Source organism: Nycticebus coucang, chromosome 8, assembly GCF_027406575.1.
Source record: "Nycticebus coucang isolate mNycCou1 chromosome 8, mNycCou1.pri, whole genome shotgun sequence".
Lineage (NCBI taxonomy): Eukaryota > Metazoa > Chordata > Mammalia > Primates > Lorisidae > Nycticebus > Nycticebus coucang.
This window is the reverse complement of record NC_069787.1, coordinates 100057808-100077740: the sequence shown is the minus strand read 5'-3', so window position 1 is coordinate 100077740 and position 19933 is coordinate 100057808. Positions and strand designations below refer to the sequence as shown.

Here is a 19933-nt window from a genome sequence, read left to right as displayed (position 1 = left end):
AATTAATGATCTTTAACAATTTTTCACAGTTAAAAATCACTAATACAGGGTTATGCTAGAAGACCACAAAACCAAGGGCAGTCACATCAATGGATTCTCAAATTAACTGTAGTTAACATGTCAACTTAGAATTATTATAGTGGAGTCTGTGTTACAACTGATGTCCCAGGCATTAAAAAGATGTAGTGCTTGATATTTTACCTGGATGAAGGGGAAGTAAAATTCACTGTCCTCCCTCTCTGACCCCACCCTGGTCTTCCTCCTAAAAGGGTGTACATTTTTGACATTCGGCAAACAATAACTTTAGAATATTTTAGGAAAAAAGAAATGCAGTATCAACTTACTTAACAGTTGGCAATAGAGGGCCTGTAAACTTCTCTTCATGGTATCATCTGGTCCTGCTGATCCTCCAGTTTATTCATGATTCTGTCTAGGAAATTGGAAGGAGAAAATTGTTACATGTGAGGAACTTAATTTAATAATCAGAAAGAACTCCACTCTAGGTGCTCCTGGTTGCAAAGCCTAAAATGTCTGTTAAGAGGAAAAATCTTAGACTGGACATACAACAGTTTAATATACAATGGTCTGTGTTACAAAATTACCAACTCATCAACTGATCAAATCCTGAAACTATACATCCCTTGAAGGAAAGTCTCGTGGGCAGCTGGCAAGTGAGAAAACGGCTTCAGAACTTGTGTAGCCTTTTCATGAATCTCTCCCGAATCTCTAGTCTTAAAAAGAGAATAAAAAAATTCTTTTCTAATCTCATTTCTGCTAAAGTGCTCACAAACAAAACAACAAACCAAACCAGAGAGCTTGAAATTGGATGCTTTTAAATAACTTTTCTATGATTTTTCTAATTGGAAGGATGCTTCCAGTGTGAAATATTTGAAAAATGTAGGTAAATAAAAAATGCACCCGAGAGTAAACAAGAAAATACATATTGCCTATTATCCTACCAATAAGAGTGATTGTTGCTCACATTTTGGAGTCTCTCTCTAGTCTCCTGAGTGTGCACTTATATTGATGTTTTATTTTATGTATTATACATTTCAATTTCTTTGAAACATCTTCCTGTGTTGTTATTATACTATTATGTTACTAATTTATTTTAAATGGCAAACAGTATTTCTTTAAGGTAAATTCCTAGAAATGGAAACACAAGGACACAACTTAAGGCTTAAGAAATGAATATATTGCCAAATTCCTCTCCATCAATACCAGTATATTAGAATAATCATTAGACTAAAAACTACCCAGTGAGGGAAATTTATTTTTTTCTCATGTTTGCTTCTCTCCTATGGATTTAATTTGCACTTTTCACATTTGTCGTTTGTCTTTAAAAAAATTTTAATTCATATTCATTAACCATTATCTATGGGCATGCTGGTTTTTCTCATGACATCCCAAGTGGAACTGGTTTATCTTAATTTTTTTTATTGAGATACAATTTGTACATAAAAATTTAGTCTTTAGTGTGTACAATTTAGCAGCTGGTAGTATATTCAAAAGTTGCCCAACCATCACCTAATTTCAGAATATGTTCATGACTCTGAAAAGAAACTGTTACGCTTATTATCAGTCACTTCCCATTTCTCCCTACCCCAAGACCCTGCCAACTACTAATCTATTGTCTGTCTCTATGGATTGTCCTCTTCTGGACATATTATGTAAACAGAATCACAAAATATGTAAGTTTTTGTATCTGGGTCTTTCACTCAGCATAATGTTTTTAAGGTTCATTCATGCCACATAACATGCTGGGATTTCATTTATCTTTTTTTTTTTTTTTTTTGTAGAGACAGAGTTTCACTTTATGGCCCTCGGTAGAGTGCCATGGCGTCACACAGCTCACAGCAACCTCCAACTCCTGGGCTTAGGCGATTCTCCTGCCTCAGCCTCCTGAGTAGCTGGGACTACAGGCACCCGCCATAACGCCCGGCTATTTTTTTGTTGCAGTTTGGCCGGGGCTGGGTTTGAACCCACCACCCTCGGTATATGGGGCCGGCGCCCTGCTCACTGAGCCACAGGCACCGCCTCATTTATCTTTTTTTTTTAAGAGCCTTCCTTTTCCTATCATGGCAGAAAGACCTTCCCTTAGTCCAAGATTATATAAATATTTGTCCATATTTTCTTTTGATTTTTTTGTTTATTATACTCTAAATATTTTTATATTCTTAGATTTGTTTTTGGATTTATATTCTGGATTTTATTTGTTTTTATATTCTTAGATTTGCTTTATGTTATGTTTTATTTTTCCATTTGTTTATTCTTCCCCTAGAAAAATAAGTGTTTAAATTAAATCCTTGGTAGAGATAGTCCTTTTACGTTTTTCTATTTAAGATTTGTCTTGTTCTTTGGCCTTAATTTTTCAGCCCAAATTAATCTTAAGATCATTTTATTAAGTTACAGAAAAAGGATCATTATAATCAGAATTATCTCCTCTTTGCTTCCTTTATTTGGGAGATATTTGATCTCATCAAAATCCAAATGTGGTAAGAAAGAAAATAAATATTTTAAAAAGTGTTGCTCTAGAAATAAGGGGAGTACTCTTTTGAGGGGAAGGAAGTAAAATAGCTCAACGACTTGATTAGGCAAATTAACTTCTTACTTGTGTGATTTGTATGAGTGAGAAAGAGAAAGAGATAGCAAAATTGCTTTTCATTATAAAATAACAGGAGGTTAGAGGTTCTAAATCTAAGGCTAGGAAAAAGGAGTAAAATGCTACTTTCCAAAAGGAATTAGAAAGGCTGAGGAATACTATGAAATATTGAGAGACAGGAAAAGGAAGGGACAGTTCCAAAAGATAGCAGCAGGCAGGACCTAAGGATATAGGACAAAGTGAAAAATTTTCCAAACAGATGCCCCATGAACTTTAAGATGTTTAATATTTAATTTTCCGTTGCTTCTTGTTCTATGCTTGTATTCATATGCTACATTCCTTCTCTCCCACAATGCTTACCTACTACCAGTTCTGTCAAAACCTCAGGAAAAGTCTGGCACACAACGGCCTTGTATTGGAGGTGCTTGACAGGGGTGGTAAGAGAGAATACACTGTGCCCCAAGCGAAGGGTGACCCAGAACAGTCAGAAGCAGTAGCCCCAGAAGCCGTAAACATTGGTTAGTATCCATGGAGTGTTTAGGACATGGTGAGCATTCAATAAATGTTTAGTAAATAAACAATGAATGAATGAAATAACCGGAATACAGAGAAACAACTGCAGTTTATAATGATCACAGGGAACATGATGCCTTCAGTCATCTCTGGAAATGCTTGGAGATTTTTGAAAAAGTGATAGACTTCCCATAAGACATGGAAAAAAAGCCATTCTATTCAACTCTCAAGAAACAACTGAGCCTATAAATCTGGGTGAGTTTGGATCATCTGTGTTACGCAGGGATAACCCAACTAGAAGTACCATATGGCTCACTATTCAAAATTAATCTTTATTTAGGTCTTTTTGTGGAGTTTTGTACTATTTCTTCCTTCATATAAGTTCTATAGTCTTCATAAATTATTATAATTCCTAAGGATTTTAAGTTTATTTTTTTGCTACTGTGATAGAATTTGTTTCCATTATATTTTTCAAATGCCTCTAACGAAAATGACTTAATTTTGTACATTAATTTTGTGACCTAACTGAACTCATTTACTGTTCTAATAATGGTTTCTTAGCTGAGTCTCTTAGGTCAGCTGTGCTGCTTTGGATAGATGGCAAGCTACAATTAGATTCCATCAAAAGCCTCTTTTGAGTCATATAGTAGAAAACATTAATCGCATCAGTCTGGTCCCTTAGGGGAAAATTCAGGAACTCTAATGATGACAACTAATTTATGGGATTAAAACCTAAAAAAGTGAAGTTTCATGTATAGCCAAAAGGATTGAGTAAAAGAAAAGAACCACCATGCTACAAGCCCACCCCTGCAGAATCAACCAACAGGTCAACCACAACGGTTCCAGATTCCATGTCTAACTCTACAGACCCAGATATCAGGGCCCACCACCTGCTGACCCAGGCACCAGGCCAGGCAGCCTGAAGATTCCAGCAGTGAGCCTGCCCATGGACCATGCCAGATGGCCTCCCCAGAATCTATAGACAGGTGGACAGGTGAAGGGTTTTCCCACACAAAGCCAGTCTGCAAAGACTGAAATAAGTCCATACTTCTCCAAATACATAGGCACAACTGCATGGCCATAAGGAAGGATCAAGAACAATTGGAGAAACATGACACCAAAGGAACACAAAATAAAGCAACAATAATCAACTTTAAAGAGTTTTATGAACTGCCTAGGAAAGAACTCAAAATAATTATGTTAAGAAAGCTCAGAAAACTTCAATAAAATGCAGAAAAACAATGCAACAAAATCAGGAAAACAAGAAATGACCAAAATGAGAAGTTTAGTAGATATTGTAATTATATTAAAAGAACCAATCAAACAAAACATGATTCTGGGGCTAAAAAATACAATGAATAAAGAGGGACTTTACCTAACAATTGCAATCAGTGTAACCTGGCTTATTGTACCCTCAATGAATCCCCAACAATAATTAAAAAAAAAATACAATGAATATAATGAAAAATACAGTACAGGTTGTTGATAACAGAACTCATCAATCAGAAAAATTTGTGAACTTGAGGTTATTTGAAAATTATGGACAGGAAGAAAAAAGAAAATAAGAAGAAAAAAGAAAATAAGAATAAAAAAGGAATAAAGAAAGCTTGTGAGATTCGCAGGCAGCATAAAAAGAGCAAATAGGGATCAAGGTGGCAGATTAGAAACAGCTCCTTACTAGCCTCTCATGGTGAGACAGGGGACAAGAACTCCAGCCAACTCTGCTTGGGGGAGCTTACCTAGGGACATCACTCAGAGCACACAGTGAAGCAGTGGTGGACTCCTGGAGACAGTGAGAAGGTCTGAAGCTGAGGAAAACTAGCACAGAAGGCAAGTTCTTGCATATGGGCAGGGGCATGGGCTGGCTGGCCAGCCCTCACATGGAGGACTGAAGACAGGAAAGGTCTGTCCTACAGTTTTTTGATTTTGGACTGGACTGCTCACTGGAGCTGCCTAGGATCACTTGAACAAGTGAGTGGATTTGAACAGCATCCAACAGCCAGGATTGAATACTATGCAGGGTAGAACTCCCATTGCTTTAGCTGCTAGCAGGGTGCTGCCATTATGGGAAGACTATGCTGGAGGAACAGTCCATGGGGTCCTAGAGCATGGCCAACTCTGGTGCTTGGTGAACTCAGGCAACTATCCTTGAGGTGAGCTGAACAAACCCTTTATGCTTGGGAAGGCCACTTTCTTGTCAGGAAGCACTGTTTGACATGCTTCCTAAGGAACCTGGCAAGAGCTTTGGGACCACATACCGTGGGGATTGAGTGCTGATGAGGCAACTAGGTCCTGATTGAGGGCAAATAAGTCAGGAAGACAGGACCAAATCTCTTCTACAACTAGAAAGTAGCTCGTGGCCTGCATTGTATACATAGAAAAAGCAAAGTTTGTGTTCTCTGTCTCCTAACAACACAGTGCCACCTCGTATACAGACAATATATTGCTATATGTACATAGATATCTATAAATATGTATTTGTATACACACATATACATATATATAATTATACATTTATATATATGTATATATATATATATTACATTTTTGAACCTTTCTGCAATTTTTCTCTTAGTGTCTTTTTCTCTTTTTTGTTGTTGTGGTTGTTATAGTTTTGGGTGGTTTTTTTGGGGGGAAGATCTGGTTGTATTTTTATTTTTTCATTTTTACTTTCTTCAATAGCAAGAAATCTTCATTTTTGTTACAGTTTTTCAGCTCCTTCGGTTTTTTTCTTCCATTTTAACTTCTCTCATTTTCTTTACTCATTTAGTAGAGATTATTCTACTTTTCTCATCTTTCCCACATAAATTTCTCATACAACGGCTAAGATATCTGTTTATTACTGTTATCTTATACAATTGTATTTCTAAATTTCTTCATCTATATTTATCTATTATTATTTTTCTTCTTTTCTCTGAGCACTGTGGGGTCATGGCATTGATCTGGCTCAAGGAGGTTATGAGCTCCACAGTCTAGGGTGTTCTTCTAGCTTTTGCCTTGGGAAAGATGGTATTGGTAGGTCCCCACAACAACATATTGCTGATTTTTCTTTTATTCTATATTTGGAAAAGGTGAGGTCTTGCTTTTGCCCAGACTGGTAAGGAGCTCTTGACTTCAAGGGACCTGCCCAGCATAGCCCCCCAAAGGCATAGACATAGGGTGTGGCCATAGCACCCTGATAATTACCACAATTTCTCTTATGGCTCTCTTTCTCTATTTCTGTCCTTCTTCTTTCCTTCTCTTCAATTCTATTCTTTCAACTTTCTTTTCTTCTTTCTTTCTTCCTTCTTACTCTTTACCCTTCACTTCCTTTTGGCCTTATACTAAAAGGCCACTTCACCACTTAAGCTCTGAGACAAGATAATTTAAAATGAAGGAGGTAGTGAGAAGAAAAAAGTAGGGAAAGGGACTGAACAAGAAGAAAACATGCATGAGAAGAAGCCAACAGAAAAATTCTGGCAATATGAAAAACCAAAGCAGAAAAAAAAGAAAAGAAAAACCAAAGCAGAGCAATCCCCCCAAGGGACCATGAGGGCAGCTATCACAGAGGATTCCACCTATAAATCCTATAAGGGATTAAAAGAAATAACAGGGAATTTAAAATATGGACGGAAAAGGCAATAAAAGGAATTGACAAGAAAGTGGAAAACCAGAAACAACAAATATATTAAAGATATGAAGAATATAGAAAGGATATGTTGGACCTTAAGGAACTGAAGGAGTCAATCAGAAAACTTCAAGATGCATGCAGTAGAAAGTATAAATAAAAGATTAGACCATGGGGAACAAAGAATCTCAGAGCTAGAGGACAAAGCTCTTGAGCTAACCAAGGTAGTTAAAGAGATAAAAAAGAAGAGAGAGAGGGGCGGCGCCTGTGGCTTAGTGAGCAGGGCGCCGGCCCCACATACCGAGGGTGGCGGGTTCAAACCCGGCCCCGGCCAAACTGCAACAAAAAAATAGCCGGGGGTTGTGGCGGGCGCCTGTAGTCCCAGCTGCTCGGGAGGCTGAGGCAGGAGAATCGCTTAAGCCCAGGAGTTGGAGGTTGCTGTGAACTGTGTGATGCCACAGCACTCTACCGAGGGCAGTAAAGTGAAACCCTGTCTCTACAAAAAAAAAAAAAAAAAAGAAGAGAGAGAAAGCAGAACATTCATTCACAGAATTATGAGACTTCATAAGGCATTCAAATATATGAATTATAGGTGTCCCTGAAGGGGAAGAAGATCATCCAAAAGGAATGGAAGCCCAATTGAAGGATATCATAAATGAAAATATCCCAAGTATCACCAAAGATTCTGAAACTCTTTTTAGAGGGATATGGAACCCTAAGTTATCTCACTATGAATGTAGCATTTCTAAGACACATTGTAATGAATCTGTACAAAGTCAAGATGAAAGAGAAAATTTGGCAAGCAGCCAGGAGTTAAGTGCAAATTGACCTACAGGGGGAAATCCATTAGGGTGACAGTGTACTTTTCAGCTAAAATTTTCCAAGACAGAAGAGAAGGGTCATCTACCTTTAACCTTATTAAACAAAATAATTTTCAGCCCAGAATTCTGTATCCTGCTAAACTAAGTTTCAAAATCAATGGAGAAATCAAATTTCTTATTGACATGCAAGAATGAGGAAATTCACCACAATATGGCCAGCTTTCACTGTTTGTCTTTCTATAAAAGTATTTCCTTCTACAGGAAATACTTAGACCTACTCTCCACACTAACCATCATAATGGACGGCCAGCAAAGTAAAAACCCAGAAACGAAAAGAAAAAACCTAGTTTCCACAATGGTACAAAAAATAAAATTACACAATGGACTTTCACAAAATAAGATGACTAGAACTCCCCTAAACTTTCAATTCTCTCAATAAATGTTAATATCTTGAATTCCTCACTTAAGAGGCACAGACTGGCTGACTGGATAAAAAAGCACAAGCCACCCATTTCTATCTCCAGGAAACATATCTAACCTTGAAGGACAAAATAAGACTCAGGGTGAAAGGATGGAAAACAATATTTTAGGCAAATGGAAATCAGAAGAAAGGAGGAGTAACCATTTTATTTTCTGATACAAGTGGATTTAAAGCAACTGAAGTTAAGAAAGACAAAGATGATCACTTCATACTGGTCAAGGGAACAATACACCAAAAGGACAGTTCAATTCCAAATACTTATGCACCCAACTTAAATGCTCCCAGATTTATGAAAGAGAACTTGATTGGTCTAAACAATATGATATCCCATAACACCATAATTGCTGGGGACTTTAACACCCCTCTGGTAGAGCTAGACAGAACCTCTAAACAGAAACTAAACAAAGATACAAAGGACTTAAACGTGACTCTAGGCATATACAGAACAAACCATCCCAAAGTCAGGGAATATATGTTCCCCTTGTCAGCCCATGGAACATACTCCAAAATAGATCATATTCCTGGATACAAGTCAAATCTCAAAAAGTTTAAAAGAATTGAAATTATATCTTATATCTTCTTGGACCAAAAGGCAATTAAGGTATAATCAATTCCACTAAAACTTTTCATTCCCACTCAAAGGTATGGAAATTAAACAACCTTATGCTAAATGACAATTGGGTCAAGAAAGAGATCAAGGAGGAAATTATTATATTCCTTGAATATAACAACAATGAAGCTACAAGTTACCAAAACCTATGGGACTCTACAAAAGCTGTCCTGAGAGGGAAATTTATCTCATTAGATCCCTACATCTGAAAAACAGAAAGAGAGCACATCAACAACCTAATGAATCATCTTAAGGAAATGGAAAAGGAAGAAGAATCTGATCCCAAACCTAGAAGAAGAAAAGAAATAACCAAAACTAAATCAGAAATAAATGAAATTGAAAACAAGAGAATCATTTAGAAAATCAATGAAAAGTAAAATCTCTAATAACCTCAAACAGAAACAAAAAGGGAAATAACAACAGATACTACAGAGATACAGAGATTATTTGTAACTACTACAAGAAACTCTATGCCAAGAAACTTGACAATGTGGAGGAAACGGACCAATACTTGGAACCACCCCATCTCTCTAGATTTAACCAGGAAGAAATAGATCTCTTGAACAGACCAATATCACGCACTGAAATCAAAGAAACAATAAAATATCTTGCAACAACAACAACAAAAAAGCCCTGAACCAGATGGCTTCATACCAGAAATCTATCAAACCTTCAAAGAACAGCTTGTACCTATACTGCAGAAACTACTCCAAAACATTGGGAAGAAAAGAACCTTCTCCAACACATTCTATAAAGTAAACATCACCCTAATACCAAAACCAGGAAAGGACTCAACTAAAAAGGAGAACTACAGACCAATTTTGCTAATGAATGTTGATGTAAAAATACTCTATAAAATCTTAGCCAATATATTACAGTTACACATTAAAAATTTATACATCATGATTAAGTAGGCTTCATGCCAGGGATGCAAGGCTGGTTTAACATATGCAACTCCATAAATGTAATTCACCATATCAGTAGAAGCAAAACCAAAAACCATATGTTTTTCTCAATAGATGCAAAGAACGCATTTCACAACATTCAGCATCCTTTCCTAACAAGAACACTTAAGAATAAAGGCACAGGTAGCACTTTTCTAAAGCTGATCGAAGCCATCTATGACAAACTGACAGCTAATATAATATTTAATGGAGTGAAACTGAAAGCTTTTCCACTTTGAACTGGAGCCAGACAGGATGTCCAATATCACCACTACTATTAAACATAGTACTGGCAATTCTAGCCAATACAATCAGGCAAGAGAAAGATATTAAAGGCATCCAAATGAGGGCAGAGGAGGTCTAATTCTCGCTTTTTTCTGATATGATTGCATATGTAGAAAACCCCAGAGACTCATGCACAAGACTCCTGGACATGATCAAGAAGTACAGTAATGTCTCAGGGTATAAAATCAATGTCCACAAATCAGTAGCCTTTGTATGGGCCAAAAACAGTCAAGTTGAGAAGCAAGGACACAATTTCCTTCACAGTAGCTTCAAAATAAATGAAATACCTAGGCATATACCTAACAAAAGAGATGAAGGACCTCTATAAAAAGAATTATAAAACCCTAAGAAAAGAAATAGCAGAAGACATTAAGAAATGGAAGAACATACCATGCTCTTGGCTGGGAAGAATCAACATTGTTAAAATGTCTATTCTTCCCAAAGCTATCTACAGATTCAATGTAACCAGCATTAAAATACCAACATAATACTTTGAAGAACTGGAAAAAAAATAGTTCTTTATTTGGTATAGAACCAGAATAAAACCTGTACAGTCAAGGCTATTCTTAGTAATAAAGACAAGCCAAAGGTATCACTCCACCAGACTTTGGGTTATATTACAAGACACAGTGATCAAAACAGCATGTATTGGCACAAAAATAGAGACAGACATCTGGAACTGAATAGAAAACCAAAAGGTGAAATCAGTCTCTATGTGCCATTTGATCTTTGATAAGCTAAACAAAAGCAGACACTGGGGAAAAGAATCCTTATTCAATAAATGGTGCCGGGAGACTTGGATAACCATATGTACAAAACTAAAATTGGACCCACACCTTTCACCACTTACAAAAACTGACTCCATATGAAGAAAAGATTTAAATCTAAGACATAATATGATAAAAATCGTAGAATAAAGTGTGGGGAAAACTCTTGAGGATGCTGGCCTGGAGAAAGATTTTTAAGAAAAGGACTTCAGTGGCAATTGCAACAACAACAAAAATAAACAAATGGAATTTAATTAAATTGAAAATGTTTTGCACAGCTAAGGACACAACAATTAAAGCAAATGGATAATTTTCAGAATGGGAAAAGACATCTGCATATTATGAATAAAACAAAGGCTTGACAACTAGGATCTATAGAGAACTCAAATTAATCAACAAAAAAAGAGTAAATAATCCCATCACTAGGCAAGAGACACAAACAGAACCTTCTCTGAGGAAGACAGACAAATGGCTAACAAACATATGATAAAATGCTCATCATCCCTAATCATCAGAGAAATGCAAATCAAAACCACTCTGATATATCACCTAACTCCAGTAAGATGAGCCCACAACACAAAATCCCAAAGTTGCAGATGCTAGTATGGATGTGGAGAGAAGGGAACACTTTTACACTGTTGGTGGGACTGAAAACTCATACAGCCTCTTTGGAAATATGGAGTATCCTCAAAGAATGCATATTAGACCTCCCATTTGACCCTGCAACCCCATTATTGGCATCTACCCAGAAAAAAAAATCATTTTATCATAAGGACATTTGCACTAGATTATTTATCGCAGCTCAACTTACAATTGCCAAGATGTGGAAACAACCTAAATGCCCATCAATTCAGGAATGGATTATCAAACTGTGATATATGTGTACCATGGAATACTATTTAGCCATAAAAAGATGGTGACTTTATTTGTATTACTTGTATTAAGCTGGATGGAGCTGAAATACATTCTTCTTAGTAAAGTATCACAAAAATGGAAAAGTAAATATCCAATGAACTCACTACTAACATGAAGCCAGTAGACCATCTAATTCAATCAATTCAAGTTGGGGGGAGGGAGAATAAGGGGGGTAGAGAGGGGAGCAAGGAGGGGCTTGGTGTACTCTCACTTAATGGGCACAATGTAGGGATGTATGGCATACCTTTGGGGCGAAGGACACAACTACAAGACGGATTCTACCTAACAAATTCATGTCATGACCTGGTTGTACCCTTATATTAACCTAAAAAAAAAGAGCAAATATTTGAATTCCAGGGGTTTAAGAAGGGAAAAGAGAAACAAACAAACAGAAAGTTAGAGAAATAATAGCAGAAAGCTTTTCAAATCTGGGGAAAATATAAATATCCAGGATGTGGAAGGTCAAAGTCTTATAATTATATACCATCCAAATAAGGCCACAGTAAGACAGGTTATAATCAAACTGCAAAAATTCAAAGACAAAGAGACGATCCTGAAAGCAACAAGAGAAAAGAAGAAAATAACAGAAAAGAGAATTTTAAAAAGCCTAGCAGATTTCTCAGCTGATATTTTACAGGCCAGAGGAGAGCAAAATGCTAAAGGAAAAACCCCTGCCAATCAAAAACATCATACTTAGCAAATCTGTCCTTTGGAAATAAAGGAGTGATAAAGACCTTAGGAGACAAACAAAAGCTGAGAAACTGAGGGAGTTCACTACCAGATCTGTTTTTTTTTGGCCAGTGTCGGGTTTGAACCCACACCTCCAGTATATGGGGCTAGCACCCTACTCCTTTGAGCCACAGGCACTGCCCACCACCAGATCTGTTCTATAAGAAATAGTTATTATAAGTTTTTCAAGCTTAAAGAAAAAAGAAAACACTAATTAGTAACATGAAAACATATGAAAGCATAATACTGATTGGTAAAAGTAAGAATACAGTCAAAATTCAGAATACTATAATACTGTAGTGGTAGTATGTTATTACCTATACATTCAGCATAAAGGTTTTAAAAATCAAAATTATTAGAAATAACAGCTATAATTTTTTAAGGTATACATAATACAAAAATATAAATTATGACATCAAAAATATAAAATGTAGCGAAGTAGAGTAAAAGTACAGGTTTTCTTGCAATCAAAGTTAAATTGTTATCAGCTTTAAAAAGCCTATTATAACAAAACAAAAACCTATGGTAGATATACAAAAGATAAAAAGTGAAGAATCAAAGCATACCACTACAGAAAAAACATCTAATTGCAAATGAAAGCATCAAGACAGGAAGAAAGGACAAAGGATCTACAAAATAGCCAGAAAACAATTATCAAAAATGGCATAAGTCTATAAAATAATAAGAAATATGTATTGTTCTCTTTACCCCACTCCCTTGGATAGAGGTCCTAAAACCCTTGTAATTTTTTGACTTATAAAGATGCTAGGAGAATCTTTTGTTCTAATATTTAGTCTGTGCACCAGTTCCTGACACAGAGTTCCAATGGCCTTTGTAATTTTCTGAGTGATAGGAGCAGCTGACTCAGAGCTCTCCAATCCTTTAATATTTCTGGGATGATAGGAACATCTTTTGTTCTAATGAGACAACTCTTTGTGGGCTACTGGATGGGGCTGGTCATCAGAAAGAACAAATCATGATTATAAGCTTGGAGCTTTCAGCCACATCCTCTATTCTTCAGTGAGAGGCGAGGGGCTAGGGACTGAGTTAATAATCAGTCATGCCTGTATGATGAAGCCTCCATATAAATCCATGAACTCTCTAGGGTTTAGAGAGCTTCTAAGGTGGTAAACACATTCACCTGCTGGGAGGGTGGTGTACCCCACCTCCATAGGGACAAAGGTCCTGCAATTGGAATTCTTCCAGACCTCACTCTCTGTATCTCTTCATCGGGCTGTTCATCTGTATCCTTTATTATACCTTTTGTTAGTAAACCAGTATATGTACGTAAAGTGCCTTTCTGGGTCCCATAAGCCATTCTAGCAAGTTAATAAAACCCAAGGAGGGAGTTTGATTTATAGCCAGTTGGTCAAGAAGACAGATGACAACCGACGACTTGTGATTGGCATCCAAAGTATATGTGTGTCTGTGGGGGAGGTAATCTTGAAGTACAGAGTTCCTTAACCTGTTGGATCTAATGCTATCTCCAGGTAGATAGTCTCAGAATTGAACTAAGTTATAGGATACTCAGCTATCGTTTATTGTAGAATTGCTTCACGTGTAGGCAAATACTCCTACATATTTGTTAGAAGTGTTGTGTGGAGCAGTATGAAGCAGAGGGGAAAAAACTTTTTTTCTTTTAAAAGTCCTTGTCTGTCAATAGTTACCTTGAATGTAAATGAATTAAATTCTCAAATCAAAAGGCACAGAGTGATTAAGTGGATTAAAAAAACATGATCCAATTATATACTGCCTGCAAGAGACTCATTTCACCTTTAAGGACACACATAGACTGAAAGTGAAGGGATGGAAAAAGATACTCCATGCAAACAGAAATAAAGGGAGCAGGGATAACTATATTTATATCAGATAACTGTAAAATGTTACAAAAAGGTCCTTATAGAAGGATAAAAGGTTCAATTCATAAAGAGAACATAACAATTATAAATATATATGCATCCAACATCGGAACACTAATATATATAGAAAATATTAATAGATATGAAAGGAGAGATAGATTGTAATAAGTAGCAGGGTACTTCACTACTTTAGTCCACCACTTTCAATGGTGGACAGATTATCAAGACATAAAATTAAGAAAGAAACTTAAACTACACATTAGAACAAATAAACCTAATAGACATGTATAGAACATTCTACCCAACTGTAGCAGAATATACATTATTGTCAAACACACATTGAAAATGCACTAAGGTAGACCGTATGTTAGGCCATAATACAATGTGGCCATAACAATTTTAAGAAGAAATCATATCAAGTATCTTTAATTTCCACAAAAGGAAATTAAAAGGTAGATTAAAAAGTATCTTGAGAGAAATGAAAATGGACATAATTTATGGGCTGAAGAAAAAGCAGTTCTAATAGGGAAGAATAAACAACCTAATTTTGTATGTAAAGAAAATAGAAATAAAAGAATAAACTAAGCCAAAGTTAGCAGATGGAGAGAAATAAAAACAAAGGCAAAACAAAAAAAAAAGCAAAGCAAAAAATACAAAAGCAGAAATAAATGACATAGGGACTAGATTAATGAGACTAAGAGCTTTTTTAAAAAGATAAAATCAGTAAACTTAGACTAAGAAAAAAAGACTCAAATCAGAAATGTAAGCGATATTATAACTAATCCTAAAGAAATACAAAAGATCATAATAGAATACCATAAGCAATTGTATGCCAACAAACTGAATAACCTAGGATAATTAGATACATTTTTAGATACATACAATGTACTAAGAATGAATCATGAAGAAACGGAAAATCTGAACTGACCAAATAATGCATAAGGAGATTAAATCAGTAATTAAAAAAAAAATCTCATCAAAGAACAGGACCTATGACATCACTACGGAATTCTATCAAGCATTTATGGAAGAACTAATACCAATCCCTCACAAACTCTTCCAAAAATATTAAGGCCTGCATTACCCTGATACCCAACCAACTACAGAAAAAGAAAACTACAGGCTAAAATCTCTGTTTAAAAATGATGCAAAAATATTCAACAAAATATTAACAAACTAAATTCAACATCACACTAAAGGTGTGATGATTTCACAAGGTCACGTGAAATTTATCCCAAAGATGGAAGGATAGTTCAATATACACAAATTTATAAATGTGATACAGAATGTTAACAGAATGAAGGACAAAAATCATATACAATCATCTCAATGGGTTCAGGGAAAAGTATATGACAAAATTCAATATCCTATCACAATAAAAACTCTCAATAACTTAGGTATACAAGAAATTTATCTCAACACATTAAAGGCCATGCATGATAAACCCAAGGCTAACATCACATTCAGTGGTGAAAAGTTGAAAGTTTTCCTCTAATATCTAGAACAAGACAAAAATGCCAATTCTTGCTGCTTCTGTTCAAAAGAGTACTACAAGTCCTAGCAGAGCAATTAGGCAAGAGAAAGAAATAAAAGGTATCCAAATGGGAAAAGAAGAAGTTAAATGTCCCTGTCCGGCACATGACATAATTTTATATATGAGCACAGAAAACTCTAAAGACTTTACCAAAACATTTTTAGAATTGATAAATTCAATGAAGTCTTAGGATTCATAATCAATACACAAAAATCAGTAGTATTTCTATACACTAAAAACAAATTACCTAAAAAGTAAATATGAAAACAATCCCCCCAACAATTTATAAATTTAATCAAGGACATTAAAGACCTATACATTGAAAACTATAAAATACTGGTGAAAGAAATTGAGAAAGAGGAAGACATAGATAAATGAAAAAAATCAAGTGTTCATGGATTGGAAAAATCAATATTGTTAAAATGTCCATACTACTCAAAGTAATCTAAGATTTAATGGAATCCCTGTCAAAATTCCAATGACTATCTTCTTACAGAAATATAGAAAACAATCCTAAAATTCATATGAAACCACCAAAGACCCCAAATAGCAAGAGCAATCCTGAGCAAAAAGGTGACAAAGGTGAACGCTTCATACTACCCTAACTTTGAAATATGTTACAAAGTTATTGTAATCAAAACAATATGGTACTGGCACAAAAACAGATACATGGACCAATGGAACAGAATAGAGAGCCTAGAAATTAATCCATGTATTTACAGTCAATTGATTTTTAACAAAGGTGCCAAGAAGGTTCAATGGGCAACAATAAATAGGGTTGAGCAAATTGGATATCTTCATGTAGAAAGAATAAAATTAGACCCCTACCTCAGACTGTGTAAAAAATCAACTCCAAATGCATTAAAGATTTAAATATAAGACCTGAAACTTTAAAGAAGAAAACATAGAGGAAAAATTCTATGACAATGGCCTGAGAAATAATTTTTAGATATCACTCCAAAAAACATAGGCAACAAAAGCAAAAATAGACAAGTGCTATCACATCAAACTAATCAGCTTTTGCACAGCAAAGGAGACAATAGAATGAAGAGACAATCTGGAAGAAAATGTTTATAAATTGCACATTTGATAAGAGGTTAATATCTACAATATATAAAACACTGAAACAACTCAACAGCAAGGAAACAAAAATCCCCCCAAATGGGCAAAAGATATGAATAGACATTTCCCAATTGAAGACATACACATAGCCAACAGGTACATAAAAAAAAAAAAAATGCTCAACACATCAGGAAAATGCAAATTACAACCACAATGAAATATCACTTCATACTTGTTAGAATGGCTATCATCAAAAAGACAAAAGATGAGTGCTGGTAAAGATGTGAAGAAAAGGGAATTATACACTGTGGTGAGAATGTAAATTAGTACAACTACTATGAAAACAATAGGGAGGTTCCTCCCAAAATGAAAACTGGAACTACCATACAATCCAGCAATCCCACTACTAGGCATATATGCAAAGGAAACAAAGTCAGTATGTCAAAGAAGTACCTGCACTTTCATGTTTATTGTAGCAATATTCACAAGAGCCAGGCTATGGAATCAACCTAAGTGTTCACAATGGATACGTGGATGAAGAAAATGTGACATACACACGTACATAATGGAATACTATTCAGCCATAGAAAAGAAGGAATTTGTCATTTATGACAATGTGGATAAACCTGTAGGATATTATGTTAAGTGAAATAAACCAACCACAGAAAGGCAAATTCTAAATAATCTGACCTATCTGTGGCATCTAAAAAAGCTGAACTCATAGAAGCAAGAGTAGAAGGTCATTACTAAGGGCTGGGGGAGAGGAAACTGGGAGACTTTATTGGAAGGATACCAAGTTTCAGTTAGACAGAAGGAATTATTTCAAGAGATCTATTGTACAACAGGGTGAGTATAGTTAACAACAACGTATTTCAGTTTTGAAAATCACTAAGCATAGATTTTAAGTGTTCTTACCAAAAACATAATGGGGGGCAATGCACATGATAATTAGCTCAATTTAGCCATTCTATAATGAATACGTATTTCAAAACATCGCATTGTATGTAATAAATATATATAGTTTTCGTCAACTAAAAAAATTTTTTAAAGAGAAAAAAAAAGAAAAAGGAGAAAGGAAGATGGTGAAAACATCTAACATATAGAGATGGTGTCAAAGCTGGGGGACCTTACTGATTATTGCCTTACTGATAAGAACAGTGAGCCTGACAGAACCTTTCTTCTCCTTTGGGTTCAAGTGGGGCAGTCATATCACTTGCATTTAGAAGGAATATGTCTCACTTTCTTAGAACACTAAAAATGTTCCAATTAGAAATGTCTATGTAGTGGCTCCGCACCTGTGGCTCAAGCGGCTAAGGCGCCAGCCACATGCACCTGAGCTGGCGGGTTCGAATCCAACCCAGGCCCACCAAACAATGACGGCTGCAATCAAAAGAGCTGGGCGTTTTGGTGGGTGCCTGTAGTCCCAGCTACTTGGGAGGTGGAGGCAGGAGAATCCCTTGAGCCCAGGAGTTGGAGGATGCTGTGAGCTGTGATGCCACAGCACTCTACCCAGGGTGACAGTTTGAGGCTCTGTCTCAAAAATAAAATAAAATAAAAAAAAGAAATGTCTATGTAGTAAGAAAATAGCAATGAAGAGCCCAAATGAAAAAAACTATTTGATATGCAAATTGACTTGAAATGACAAGTTTATGGAGACTAAATAAGGAAGAATAGTCTGGAAATCTCCGGTGGGGAAAATGAAAGAAGATAGAGTTGGGGGAGGGGACTGCTGGCCCTATCAAACCTAGAGATATACTATAAAGCCTAAACAATTAAAAACATTTGAAATTGGCACATGAATAGACCCAATGATATATGGAAATTTAGGACAAAGCCAGCATATGGAATCAGTGGTGAAAAAGATGAACATTTTAAAAAGTGCTGAGATCATGGCTGAGCAATATGGAAAAAGGTTAAGATTGTACTCATTCCAAATACCATACACCAGCACAAATTCCAAATGCATCAGACATTTAAATGTAAAAAAAAAAATTAAGCATCCAAGTGACAGAAAAAAAACACAGGTCAATTCTTCTATTACTTGCTAGTACAGAAGCTTTGGTAATTTTGAATCAAAATCTAAAGCAATAAGGAAAAAGACTGATAAACTTTCTTACACAAAAAAGTTCTACATTTAATAAAATACAAAGTAAAAATACAAAGAAAAACCAGAAAATAATCAACGGGCAAAAAGGTTAATATCCCCAATATTTCTTCTTTTTTTATTTTTTCTACAGTTTCTTTGTAACTTCCAAGTCGATGCACAAAGCTTTCGTGGCCATTTGTGGCCCACGTGGGCATCTGCAGAGAGTGGTGCCAATGTGTACATTCCCAGCTGAGGATGAAAGGCCATACTCTCCATCTTTCAGTTTCAGCTTTCACACTGTAAACAAATGTCCTTTCCACAGACTATTTAGGGCCATTTTTTTTTTTTAATCTTTGTGGCTTTTTCTTGATTTTCCTGTTAAAAATGGCTCTGAAGAGTATTTATGTTCATTCGTTCTTTACGAGGTTTGTTTCTAGTCCTTATTTTAAACAATGTTATTATTAAAATTTAAGCCTTTTTAATTTTGTGAAGGCAAAAAAATGGAAACCTAATAAACACACGTATATGTAAAAATAAATATAAAATAAATGGCTCTGAAGCATCATGCTGAAATGCTGTCTAGGGCTCCCAAGCACAAGGCAGCTGTGATGTGGCTTACACAGAAAATGAGGGTGTTAAATGAGCTTCATTCAGGCATGAGTTATAGTGCTGTTAGTTCTGAGTTCAATGTTAATGAATCAACGTGTCTTTCAACTGAAAGGCACATAAAACAAGGTTATGTATTGATCAGTGGACAAAAATGTGGGAGGAACATCACAGGAATGCACCCAGTGGGAAAATGGTTCCATATTCAGTAATTCAGTGTTCATGGAGACTTCATAGAACATAACTCTGTGAATGACAAGGGTTGATTCTATTTGAATTGAGATTTAAAATATCCTGTGAGCAAAGAATGAGGATAACTAATAATCCAGGCCAACAGTAGAGCTTACACAAAACAGAACAATGGCTTTCTGATGAGGGAAGGTGTGATTAAGCTGGTGGCCAACATGCCTTAGAGTCCCCTCGGGGAAAAATAATGTTAGGGGAGGAGACCAGGAGAGTTGACACATAAGAGTATGAACCTCCCTATGGATCTAGTTCCTTGAAGAGGAGAG

At 35.8% G+C, this 19933-nt stretch overlaps 1 protein-coding gene across 5 annotated transcripts in view; it reads right to left on the bottom strand.

Moving 5' to 3' along the window:
• The window catches only part of TMEM108 (transmembrane protein 108), a 358100-nt gene that overhangs the window by 173711 nt on the left and 164456 nt on the right, over positions 1-19933 (bottom strand). For 3 of the 5 annotated variants that reach the window (XM_053600549.1, XM_053600550.1, XM_053600552.1), the window contains exon 2: positions 345-430. In XM_053600549.1, the coding sequence (XP_053456524.1) occupies positions 345-384 (40 nt within the window). In that variant the 5' untranslated portion in view covers positions 385-430. The remainder of the gene's footprint in view (positions 1-344; positions 431-19933) is intronic. The other 2 variants (XM_053600553.1, XM_053600551.1) reach the window with 1 other exon arrangement.